Raw genomic sequence first — 13,475 nt, 5'->3', positions numbered from 1 at the left:
ATAAAATACACCTAGATCATTTCCACTAGGAACTTTCTGGGTTGCTCCTACTTTCTGGGCATTACTGCAATTGAGAATCAGTGACTACATTAACAGCTCTTCCAGTACAGTGACCAGTACTGCCATTCCCAGCTGTGTCTGATTCAATGTTCAATCTTGAGTTGGGTTCTTACTGCTGCCCTCCACGTCAAGAAGTCAGAGATCCTTCCTGAGCAGATAGAACAAAAAGTTTGACAATGACTGAGGAAAGATCAAGAACAGCCTTAGCGGTTTGTTGCAAAAGCTTTCTGATAAGGCAGTGATGACCTTTTTTACTGGACTCAAACACACTGTACTAACTGAATTACCTTATATAACAGCTAAACTTTCACCAGCATTAACCAAATGTATTGAGTTTGGGGATGTCCCTACCATGAGCTATAATTTTTGCAATGTATGTACACTACAGAATGTTTTCAGCTATATAAATGGTAAAATTTAAATTTTAAAAATGCTGAAGAATCTTCTTATACCTGTAAGAATTAATATAGTGTCATAGCTCAGGTGAACATGGCTGCTACTTGGGCTATATTTATCTCAAGAAAAAGGATCAAAAACTACCAAAGGTAGACCTCAATTTTTACAATGCTAGGTGCTATAATCAATCAAGTGAATTGATTTTTAAATTTTGGAAATAACTTTGGTTCAGCTCAACAGAGATTTACTGAACTCCTGCTAAATTCTAGGCACTGGGGATACAAAAATGAATCAAATAAACCTCCAAGATGATAACTATGTGACATGTGTGGATTCATTAAATAACTTGATCATTGTAATTATTTAACAATGTGTATATATCAAATCATAATGTATGTCCAAAACATATACAATTTTGTCACACTTCAACAAAGAGGGCTGGGGCATAAACTTCCAATTAATTATTTATTAAAAAGTTAAAATAAAAACCCAACCAGTCAATTCTTCAAAATACCCAGCAAGAGTTTTGTTACATGAATATATACTAAAACATTTAATTTTTTTTAAATTTTTTTAACATTTTATTTATTTTTGAGACAAGGAGAGACAGAGCATGAACAGGGAGGGTCAGAGAGAGGAAGACACAGAATCCAAAACAGGCTCCAGGCTCTGAGCTGTCAGCACAGAGCCCAACGCGGGGCTCGAACTCATGGACCATGACGAGATCATGACCTGAGCCAAAGTCAGCCACTTAACCGACTGAGCCACCCAGACGCCCCTATACTAAAACATTTTAAATGTAAGAAGTATTCTGGATAGAGCAAAAAAAGAGGATGAAACACCACTTAACTCATATTTCTAAAATAATCTAACTCTGAACCTAAAAATATTCCTAGAAATTATTTCTCTCTCTGGCTGAGAATACCTGATGTTCAAGCAGGTCATTAAACCTATGATGTTAGCTTCTGACAGAAAAACTATACAGTATACAAGGTCTCAACAGAATCTCATCAGATGTAGTTTCACCCATTTCAAAGCAATCTAGAGAGGAAGAAAGGTGAATATTACACTGAGTTTCATAGCTAATGCTAATAACAATATCATGAGAGCCTATAGTAACTTTCTGCACTGAAACCAAATTTCATTCCAATCATATAGAACTCACAAAGACATAACATAAAAATATTTTTTTTCAAAATAGTTTTTATTTAAGTAATCTCTATCCCCGATGTAAGACTTGAACTCATGACCCCGAGATCAACAGTCACATGCTCTTCCAAATGAGCCAACCAGGCACCCTGTCAAAAGAGTTTTAAATACTGTAAATATTGCTAATGCAAGAAACACATGTTAAATAAAAGAACATACAGTAACTTCTATTGAACATATGTATTTGTATCTCCTTCACTTCTAAAACCCTACTACAATGACAAGCTAAAGGGAATAGGAACAAAAATGTTGGAGCCTGAAAAGCAGAATGATAGAACCAAGAAAAGAGCAGAACCAAGAAATAGAGAATAGCAGAACCAAGAAAACAGAATCCTAAAAGCATTAGAGAAAAACCGAAGCAACAAAACTGACAGTACAGAATTCACCAATTGCTCAGAAACTTAGGTCACTGAGTACATCCAGAGGTGGGAATGAGGATGGGCATAGGACCAGAACTATTAGGAATTCTGGGAAGATGGCAACAGTGCAGGTGAGTTTTGTTTTTTTTTAATCTCTCTGAAGCCTCCATCAAAAGTGGACAAAGCAACTGCAATACCAAAACCAAAAATGCACAGACAACACTGACAACAAGACCCTGTTAACTGACAAAGTATTTCCATAAACCCCAAGATACAAGTGAGTAGGGACAAACTGAGAGCTGCAAGACTTGCATCCCAGAATCTATGTGGCAAGTATAGAGAAGTATGGAGAGTCTGACAAACCTAAAAAGAGAATTCCAAAAGAGCCAAGTACATTCACTGGAAAGCTCAGTAGACCAATGGGACAGCAGCAGCACACTGAATGCAAGGCAACTATGGTCCAGTCTGGAAGGGATGGAGCAGTCTGGGACCTATGAACTCTCAAAATTAACCAGGATAATCCTATACTAATGAGGAGAAACTGCTGGGAATAGAATCCAAATTGAGTGGAACAAGGATTTTGGCAGCAAAGGAAAGTGAAGGTGTAAAAAAAAAAAAAAACAACAAAGGAAGAGGATAGAGCAAAGCAATCTCATAAGAACAAGGCCATGTTTTTAATGTTTCATGAAAACAACAGAAGGAGAAGCTGTAGAGCTATAAAGCTAGAAACGTTGGCCTTACCTACTCCTTCAAAAAGTTCAGCAAAACTAATTTTGTGTAAAAAAGAAAAGAAACATCATTGAATGAAACAAAGTTACTATGAAAAAAAAAGAGAGAGAGAGAATCAAGTGTAGAAAATGCTCCTACAGACAATGGGAATAGACCAGAAAGAAGACTCTAAATTAAAGGGCACCAGCACAACTGAGGACAGAATTATAGTTTTGAGAACAGAGGGATCCAGTGAAGGTTTACACACTAAATGACAAGACCCTACAGCTACCCCCCAGTTCTCCTCCCCACTTAGCTCTAAGAACCTGTCAGCCAGATTTATAACCTCCAGTCAGAAAGACCAGAAGTTTCTTCTCTAGTAATCTGACAAGTACATGACAAAACACCTAAAGATACTGACAACAAAGATTCCCCATCCAGACTACTTTTCAGAAAAGGTCTCAGTCAACATGCAGAGCTTTCAATCAGCCTTTTAGTGTCCACCTCTGGTAGCTAGTATCACCACACAGCTGAGGAAGACATTTAAAATAAGAGGCCAAAGCAACCACACAGAAAAAAAAAAAAAAAAAAACTTGGAAGAAATAGCAACTATGCATGAAAATGCAATTTTGAGGAAAAAATTATGTGTATATATATACATACATATATATATATATGCGCATACATACATATATACATATATGTGTATTATAATTTGTACATTATTTATATATCCACCCATCCTCAAAGAAGGTATTACATCTCTGAAACAAGAACACAGTGCTCTTCTAAAGAAATAAGAATGGACTCTTCAGCATTAAAAATAGTAGAAATAAGGAGCGCCTGGGTGGCTCAGTTGGTTGAGCATCCGACTTTGCTTCAGGTCATGATCTCGCAGTCTGTGGGTTCGAGCCCTGCGTCGGGCTCTGTGCTGACAGCTCAGAGCTTGGAGCCTGCTTCCAATTCTGTGTCTCCCTCTCTCTCTGCCCCTCCCCTGCTCATGCTTTGTCTCTCGCTCTCTGTCAAAAATAAACATTTAAAAAAAAATAGTACACATAAAAAAGTCAATTAAAGACCTGGAAGATAAAGCTGAAGAAAACTCAGAAAACACAGCATGGTTTAAAATCATGAAATGCAGAAAAAGAAAATTACATGATCAGTCCAGGAGATCCAATATCTGAATAATAGTTGTTAAAGAAAAAGAAAGCATATTGGGGTGGGGAGGAATCAAAGAAAAATTTAAGTTTACTTGCATTAAAAAAATGTTTCCAAATTGAGAAGGGACCACAAATAGGCAAAACAATGGATAAAACAAATACACACCAAGGCACATCATCATGAAATTTCAAAATTCTAGGGACAAAGAGAAGATCCAAAAATCTTCCAGAGAGAAAGATTGGGAATCAGAATGGCTTCAGACTTCTCAGTATGAGCTTTGGAACCTTGGGAGAAAATGGAACAACGTCTTCAAAGTTTTAGGGTAAAATAATTGCAAACTACATCCAAAGGTAGAACTGTCCTAAATTGCATTAAGGCAGGAAGCACATTCATAGTACACTTAGTCTACTTAGTTCTGATGACACTAATGACCAAAACAAAATTTTATTATAACTGTATTAGAATAATGGGGTGATAAAAAGGGGTGTGCCTATGTCAAAGGAAGCACAGGTAGGAGAAGAAAAAAGCTACATTTTCATCTTAATTTTCAGAAGATAAGTTCTCAAACATAGAAATTAAAAACATTATAAGCTTGAGATATGGGGGCATGAAGGTAAATATCAAAAGAAGTATCTAGAAGCTAAAAGAAGTGCTTCTGGAGAATGAGTAATGGGGATGTCTGTTTTCCATAATGAGCTCTGTAATACTATTTAAGTTTTAAAAGTATGTACATTGGAACTTTGATAAAAACAAAGTTAATTTTTAAAGAACATACAATAGGCGTAAGGCCTCCATATCCACAATCCTTCATTATGGCAAACTATTCTTTTTTTAAAGAATTTCATCCCTATAATATACATCCTTTTCTTAAAAGAATAAAATTATTTCAGATTTTACAACTTTAAAGAAAAGAGAAACTACATAAATGTGGCAAAAAAGTTTATTTATTGATGCAAATCCAAATATAAGGCAGATGGGAGAACTCAAATGACTCCTTGATCTTCAAAATAAACAACCTTCCAGTAGAGGGTTCCCAAGTCAAATTGCCTGCCTCACCCACAGAAAAATATGAAACGTGAATGGGTTTTATCTAAATCTATGTACATAATCTGAATGTATCCCCAAAGTAATATGATCTTAAGGAAATATTTAAAATGCACACCAGATATGAGCCACAACCAAAGTGCTCCTTTGCTAGAGTCAGCATGACATATGTTGGAAGTTAATTCTCCTCACCTGAATTGAAGAATCATCAGAGCTTGAAATAAGAGTTTTCCCATCATCTGTGAACTGGATGTGCCGTACAGTTTTCTTGTGCCCAATTCTGGATTGGAAGATTCTGTTGTTTAGGAGTTCTAAAATCTTCAAAATAGAAAACCACAGAAAATTAGCACCAAGAAATTCAGCAACACCCAGGCATTACACCCCAAAGATATTAAATTTAAATTAGATACAGAAGGGTATAGAATTTCCATCTCATAGTGCTTTCATTTTAATTAAAGACACACAAATGAATGGAACATATATATGCACAAGTGTATCCACACACACACACATGCATGCACACACACACCCTAAAATAAAACTCACTGGAATGACCAGATAGCAGTAGGAACCAGTGGTCCTTCTGAGAACTCAACTACCCAATTCATCAAACAAGTGGCAGCCTGAACTCAGCCTCCAAAAAGAAAAGGACATGTAAGATGGATGAGAGAGAAGAAAAATTCTGGATGACTGACAACACAAGCTCTTTATAAAACACCAGAGACAAGGAAAGAGGGGGGTAATGAGAGAGACAGGAAACAGACAAGAGAATAAAGAGTAGGTTTCTAAAGTATATCAAGAACACATAAAGGATCTAAAGATGAATATGCCTAATGCAGAGATTAAAAAAGTGGTAACAGAACTCAAAAACTAATGACTATGTCAAAAAGGCTTTCAAGTGAACTGACCAAAAACAAAGCAAAAAAAAGTAAATATGGTTCTCTTGTCCAAATTAAAATGCCTCAAGGAAGCCTAAGGAAAATAGAAATGATGCTAATATAGGAAATGGTAGAAATTCAAGCCTAACCTGCATGTCTGATAAAATGCTCCTTTTAGAAGGCAAACGGGAACTGTGTGAGAGCGTTCCCTAATGAGCAGAACAATCTTAGAACTGCTGTAGGGAAAAGGCAGGCAAGCATCATAGCACAGCAGCTCAGAGACCAGGGCTTAAATCCTAGTTCTGACACTTACTGATTTAATCAAAGTTATGGAAACTTGGAGTTTAGACATCTGTAAAACAGGAATAACAACATCTAACATCCAAGTATTATAATAATTCCATGAGAGAATCTGGTCGATAAATACCTAAAAATGGTAGCCTTTATTATTTGATGATACTAGACTCAACCACATGAAAATGCTATCTTACAAGTTAAATACAGTCAAATATTGGTAATCTCATATGACTCATTTTATATTATTTATATTATTTGATGACTCTGAGGACAGGGATATGGATGAGGTACATGTGTGTTTTGTGAATTATTTCCTTAAACTAAGGTTTATTTCAAGATACTCAGATCGTAAAAACAAAAAGAATGTAGTGCTGGCTTGGCAACAAGGTAAAAATAAAAGAGGAAGCAAGGATCCTTTAAGAATGAATAATAATATACACCAGTTTGAAAGATGAGACCGAGAGGGAAGACTAAGGTGCACTCACAAATGGAGAACCATCCCTTGCTTAAAAAACATTCACAATATACTTTTTTCAAAATAGCACTCATCTTCATGATAAATAATTTTTCACAATGAAAAAAACACCTTAACTCTGAATCCATGCCACAATGGCCACGACAAATATATAATAACACTGGCATCACTTTCTAAAAGCTTCTTCCTTCATTTTGTGTGTAAACATATAGTCTCCTCTTTGTGGGGCAATATGGACTAGAGAATATTTGTGTAATTCCTTATGAAAATAAATCCAAAGTAAAATAAATGTGGCCTGTGCCACAATTACTAAATTAAGAAATAATTCCAAAAAGCTTGGATGAGAAAAAGGTGAGAGAAGGAGCAAATGTTCTTTGGAAAACCATTACACAGCTAAAGACAATGTGCTTTGTGATGAAATCATTTTATTACACATTTTTGCATTTTTTAAGTCATTTGGTCTTCTTTAATAAGGATTTCAGGTGGTGAAGAGGTATACTTCTAATACCAAAAGAGTATCAGAAGGGTTGGTGAAACAGGTAAGCAAAGGACAACCCTGCACAGACATTTCCAAGGAACCTTATCAGTACCAAAATGGAAACTTACACCAAAGGCTGAGTTGCTAAGGAGAGAAAAAAGTGCTATTTACATGGTCAGCTAAATCTCTGACAGTGTTTGATATTCTTGCAGAATAGCAAAACAACTAGATAGACCATAAGAACACAAAAAGACAAAAAGTATGAGAAACCATAGTAAAGGCAATCTGAAAAATATATCACCAACAGGATTTTAAGATTTTAGCCTAGCAGAAGAATGACTGATATACCACAAAAAGATTTATTTAGTATAAGTCTACAATGCCAGACACACAATTTTAAATAAATAAGTCTCCTGCACAGAAGGATTCTGAAGACTAGAACAGAATAATACCTCAATGGCTCCATCTTCGCCTCCAAATGCAATGTACTCAAGATGTGGACTTAAGCAACAGCAACTAACTTGAGCTTCTGTCAGATAATCAGTCTGACCTGTTTTTCCATTAATGAGCTAATGAAAAATAAGGCACAATCAGTTGTTAGGCTGTAAGAGCAATTTCTGTTCTTTAGAACAGAGACTTCAATTGAAAACATAAGTGAAACAGAAAACAACCAACAAGATCTCCCAGGGGAACAACAAAGCCCTATCCTAGTCTCAGCAGCTGCATTTAGCACTTCACGCTTTCATTTCATTTCACTTTTGTGGTTCAAATACACTTTCATAAAATAAAATGAGCTTTAAAAGGTTTAAAAAGCAGCTGCTGTGCCCACCACCTGAGACACATGAATTTATAATCCCACAGCTAACTCTGCACCCTGTTTTCCATTTCTTTACAAAGCCCATTTTAGTAAGGCTATCATTTGCTAAAGTATACTTTTCTGATATTTTTCAAGGGGGCTACTGAAATGGGACTGAGATAGACATCATATAAAAAGTCAAATTCAACTTAAAATGAGTTTTAGGAGCACCTGGGTGGCTCAATCGGTTGGGCAACTGATTTTGGCTCAGGTCATGATCTCACACTTCGTTGAGTTTGGGCCCCACATCGAGCTCACTGCTGTCAGTGCAGAGCCTGCTTCAGATCCTCTGTCCCTCTTTCTCGATGCCACTCCCCTGCTCATGTTCTCTCTCTCTCAAAAATAAAACATTTTTAAAAAAATCTTTAAAATGAGGTTTATATCCCCTAATCACTCACAAAACAGTTTAAATTAAGATTCTTTCCTTTGTTAAGCAGGGGAGAAGGGAGTTTTGGAGAAGAACCCATAAGCATAATATGGGTGACTGGATTTATAATGCTTAATCTAAGATTAGCTAATTTTATAATACGTACCAATGCTAACAATTACTTTAAGTCTTATTAACAAAGATGGCTTATTGCTCAACTAAACCTATTTCTCAAACTTAAATCAATTGTCTGCTACCTCTCTCTCTGACAACCTAAAAGTCTTAAATCATTTTTCACCACCATGAACTAATGGTCATATTTGTTTCAGGCACAAAGATTACAGGGTATCCATCAAGGTAGCCTTTTCTTCACAATGACATTCAAAATAAAGACTGAATTGCTAAAAGCTGAATTTATCTTCTTTCTCTCAAAAATAAATTTCCATATTTTTCTAATAGTGACTAAAACATGTTTTGTTCACTTAAATGGAACTATATTTGTCAGTTTAACTATCCCCTAAACTCTCCCATAATCACTGACAGAGAATGAAATGATACTTTTATAGCTGTATGACTTCTTTTTGAAGTCTCACAGTTATGACAACTATTAAAGAAAGGTTGCACAAATTTAATAAAGGTAATATAAGCCTGAGGACACTGAATTTGACAAGAAAACTGCAACAGAAAATATCCCAAGTCTGCTAAAAATCAGTAACGAGGCATGCACATTCAATTTCACACATCAATTTATCCCAGAAATACAGGGCATTAGGAGCTCCCCATCAATATATTAAGGATGATAGTGTAGCTTGTAAAATACAGAACAAGCCATATTAATGGGTGCCTCACACCTTGACTCTGACCCCCGACAGGAGACAAGGAGAAATTACCACATGCCATAGACTGTTTACTCCCAGATATCTGTCTCCTGAATCTGGATTCCACCTTCACCCTACAACCAGCTCAGACTTTTCAAGATAAAAAGGACCATATAGATGAAGAAAGTGAGGCTCAGAGGAAGTGTATAATTTACTCAAACATCACACAACTGACAATAAAGCCTAAACTGTACGTGGGTCTCCTGAGTGAACAGTCACTGTTCTTTCCATCACATCAAGCTGGGCTTTGCAGCTCCAAAGCTTGTAAAGCTCTGTCTTACCCTCAGTCACTCCATCTCAAGTTCCCCTCCCGGACTCCATGAAAATCAAGGAATGTGATTACAGATACCAACAGGAGAGGAATGAAGTGAGGCAAAGTTCACTTTTTAAAATTCTAAATATTGGGGCGCCTGGGTGGCGCAGTCAGTTAAGCGTCCGACTTCAGCCAGGTCACGATCTCGCGGTCCGTGAGTTCGAGCCCCGCGTCAGGCTCTGGGCTGATGGCTCAGAGCCTGGAGCCTGTTTCCCATTCTGTGTCTCCCTCTCTCTCTGCCCCTCCCCTGTTCATGCTCTGTCTCTCTCTGTCCCAAAAATAAATAAACGTTGAAAAAAAAAAATTAAAAAAAAAAAATTAAAAAAAAAATAAATAAAATAAAATAAAATAAAATTCTAAATATTAAGCATATTTAAGCCTCAGCTCAAGACCCACATATTTATTCAACTAATACTTACTGAGCACCTATTAGATATCACACATTTATGCCTGATTCCCAAATTCAAAACTGAACAAGAAAAATGTGAATTGGAAATTCAACCAAAATTTTTTGGGGAGCCGGGGTGGCTCAGTTGGTTAAGCATCCAACTTCAGCTCAGGTAGAAAACTCATGTTCATCAGTTCGGGCCCCACATCAGCTCAGAGTTTGAAGCCTGCTTCAGACTCTCTGCTTCAGATTCTGTGTCCCCTCTCTCCACCCCTCCCCTGCTTGTGCTCTCTCTCAAAAATAAATGAATAAACAGGTCGCCTGGTTGGCTCAGTCGGTTGAGCATCCAACTTCGGCTCAGGTCATGATCTCACGGCTCATGAGTTCGAGCCCGATGTAGGGCTCTGTGCTGATGGCTCAGAGCCTACAGCCTGCTTCGGATTCTGTGTCTCCCACTCTCTCTGCCAACCCACTCGTATTCTGTCTCTCTCTCTCTCAAAAAAAAAATAATAAACATTAAAAAAATAATAATAAATGAATAAACATTAAAAAACACACACACAATTTTTCCAATTGTTTTCTAAAAAATACTCACCTGCAGATGTCTTACATTGTCAACTGCAAGAACCATCACTTCATTTTCTTGAAACACAACATCTATGTCTTGCTTTAACACTATAGCAGAGTTCTCACATACTTTCTTTGTCTCCCAGAGCTAAATAAAAGATTAAAAAAACTAAAATAAGATAGTCATATCCTTTGAAATATGTAAAGAGAAGCCTTAGTCTTAAAGCAACATACAAACCATGCTTCACACTCAAAATACATATGATGCCAGGAAATTTTCAATTATTAGATTATAATTCAATAAATACTTATTAATTATATGCTACATGGGAATGCAAGCTGGTATAGCCACTCTGGAAAACAGTATGGAGGTTCCTCAAAAAACTAAAAAGAGAACTACCCTATGACCCAGCAATTGCACTACTAGGCATTTATCCAAGGGATACAGGTGTGTTGTTTCAAAGGGACACATGCACCCCCATGTTTATAGCAGCACTATCAACAATAGCCAAAGTATGCAAAGAGCCCAAATGTCCATCAATGGATGGATGGATAAAGATGTGGTATATATATACAATGGAGTTACAATGGAGTATTACTTGGCAATCAAAAAGAATGAAATCTTGCCATTTGCAACTACGTGGGTGGAATTGGAGGGTATTATGCTAAGTGAAATTGGTCAGAGAAAGACAAAAATGATATGACTTCACTCATATGAGGACTTTAAGAGACAAAACATATGAACATAAGGGAAGGGAAACAAAAATAATATAAAAACAGGGAGGGGACAAAACAGAAGAGACTCATAAATATGGAGAACTGAGGGTTACAGGAGGGGTTGTGGGAGGGGGGATGGGCCAATGGGTAAGGGGCATTAAGGATTCTACTCCTGAAATCATTGTTGCACTATATGCTAACTAATTTAGGTGTAAATTTAAAAAAATAAAAAATAAAACAAGATAAAAAAAATTTTTCACCAAAAAAAGAAAAAAAAAATTATATGCTACAGTGAGTAGTAGTTAGTATTAAGAGTAATGAGTGCCCGACCATGAATTCTAGTTCCACCTAAAGTTGTGACTTTGGGAAGGTTACTTAATACAGTGCTTCTCACAATAAGAACTCCTGCCAGTCTTCAAACTGATACCAAGATAAGGAACTGGTACTAGAATTTAAATCAACTATATCACTAACACACCATTAACAGTATGCTAAGTGATATGACTGATCTTTTTTTTAAGAAGACTTCTTGATGAAGAAAGAGGTAAGTTGATTTACATTGTGGCTCAAGTTTATTCAGACTGGCACTATAAGCAAAACTGATTTAACCTTTCTGTGACTGTTTTCTCACCTGCAAAAAGGACTGCTATCAGAACTAGCAAATATAAGAGCAGTACTTCTCACAATGTCTAGCATACAGTAAATACTAAAAAAACTTTAGCTACAATGTATATAAAGTACTATATTAGATGCCACAGGGTCCCTGGCCTCAAAGGCCTTGTAATTTAAGATGTGTAGGGGCGCCTGGGTGGCTCAGTCGGTTGAGCATCCTACTTTGGCTCAGGTCATGGTCTCCCAGTTTGTGAATTCGAGTCCCGCGTCGGGCTCTGTGCTGACAGCTCAGAGCCTGGAGCCTCCTTTGGATTCTGTGTCTCCCTCTCTCTCTGCCCCTCACATTCTCATGCTCTATCTCTCTCTGTCTCTCAATAATAAATAAACATTAAAAAAATTAAAAAATAATAAAAAATGTGTGAACAAGTTAGAGGAGCAGTGGAGAACTGAAGGTGAGACGTAAAGCAAATCTGTACTTAACACTCAAAGCAGAATTTGGTTAGTACCATAAGAAAAGGACATAGAGTTATATGGCATTAAAGGGAAGATACATTCTCCCAAATGGATTATTAGGAAGGGCTTTGCAGAAAGCCTGAGGGGAATGTGTAAGACTGTTAGGATTCCAACAAGGAGAGAGACAGGGAAATAGAGTATCCCAAACATAAGAAACCATAAAAGCAAAAGAAGCAGGGAACTACAGGGTGTTGGGAAAATGTGAGCAGTCCAGTATAGGTTACCTGTAGGAATAAACCAAAAGAAAGACTGGAGCAGAATGAAACCATACTGTAGAGAATTTCAATATAAACTTAGGACTACCTACTTACTTTTAGTAGTTTTTAAGCAAAAATGACATGGCTGTATTGTACATGAGGAAAATAGCTTGGAAGCAGCATGTAGAAAACCAAGAAAGACAAGACTGTGGCACACACTAATACATTAAGAGAGACAACATGTAATGATCACCTAAATTTGAAATGAAAAGGTAGAAACAAATGACAGAAAATGGAAAGGCAGAATCCATTAGAATTGGCAAATAACTGGATGGGGGAATTTAAGATGGAGGAAAGAGTCAAAAATTAAGTCAATGTATTATCTAGTAGTATATTTTTAAATGAATCAAAATAGAGTATAATCAGTGGACTTCAACATTTGGCCCATGATAATACTCAATGAACACATATGGAATGAATGAGACTGTTATAGTCCATGTAATAGCACTTTTCAAGGATAAATATGAATCTAGCAGTTTCTTGTTTTACTGCCCCCAATACTGCCCATCAATTTTCTTAGTTTCTAGGAGGTTTATGATCAGTAAATGTCTAGAATGAAAATGTCAATATTTCTCACCCTGATTGTCTGGTCATCAGAAGATGTCAAAAATGATGATCCATCAGGAGAAAACATCACACAATGAACCCAACTTAAATGTCCTCTGCAGTCAGCCACTTTTAAACACGAGTCCATGTTCCACAACTACAGAATAAATATATAGGAAATCACATTCATAAGCATTTTGAACATATCAAGAATATTGAAAATAGCAAAAGCAAACCAGTATCCTCTTCTATGAATATAGTCCAAAATAAACTAGCAAAAATACAGAATGACTTGTGTAAAAATTATTCATTGCATCTTATTTTTAATAGCAAAAATTGCAAACAACCCAAAGGATCATCAATATGGAACTGACTGGGGCACCTGGGTGGCTCAGTCAG

The 13,475-nt window shown here is 36.6% G+C and overlaps 1 protein-coding gene across 5 annotated transcripts in view; it reads right to left on the bottom strand.

Moving 5' to 3' along the window:
* APAF1 (apoptotic peptidase activating factor 1) overlaps positions 1–13,475 on the bottom strand; it is an 89,576-nt gene that overhangs the window by 14,308 nt on the left and 61,793 nt on the right. For 3 of the 5 annotated variants that reach the window (XM_045062208.1, XM_019835370.3, XM_023257353.2), the window contains 4 exons: positions 13,108–13,233; positions 10,460–10,579; positions 7,515–7,631; positions 5,127–5,252 (listed from right to left, as the gene is read on the bottom strand). In XM_045062208.1, the coding sequence (XP_044918143.1) occupies positions 5,127–5,252; positions 7,515–7,631; positions 10,460–10,579; positions 13,108–13,233 (489 nt within the window). Of the gene's footprint in view, positions 1–1,224; positions 1,755–3,752; positions 4,175–5,126; positions 5,253–7,514; positions 7,632–10,459; positions 10,580–13,107; positions 13,234–13,475 lie in introns of those variants that run through there. The other 2 variants (XM_045062209.1, XM_023257354.2) reach the window with 2 other exon arrangements.

Source organism: Felis catus, chromosome B4 (assembly GCF_018350175.1).
Source record: "Felis catus isolate Fca126 chromosome B4, F.catus_Fca126_mat1.0, whole genome shotgun sequence".
In the NCBI taxonomy this organism is placed as follows: domain Eukaryota; kingdom Metazoa; phylum Chordata; class Mammalia; order Carnivora; family Felidae; genus Felis; species Felis catus.
This window is presented reverse-complemented; position numbering and strand designations above follow the sequence as displayed.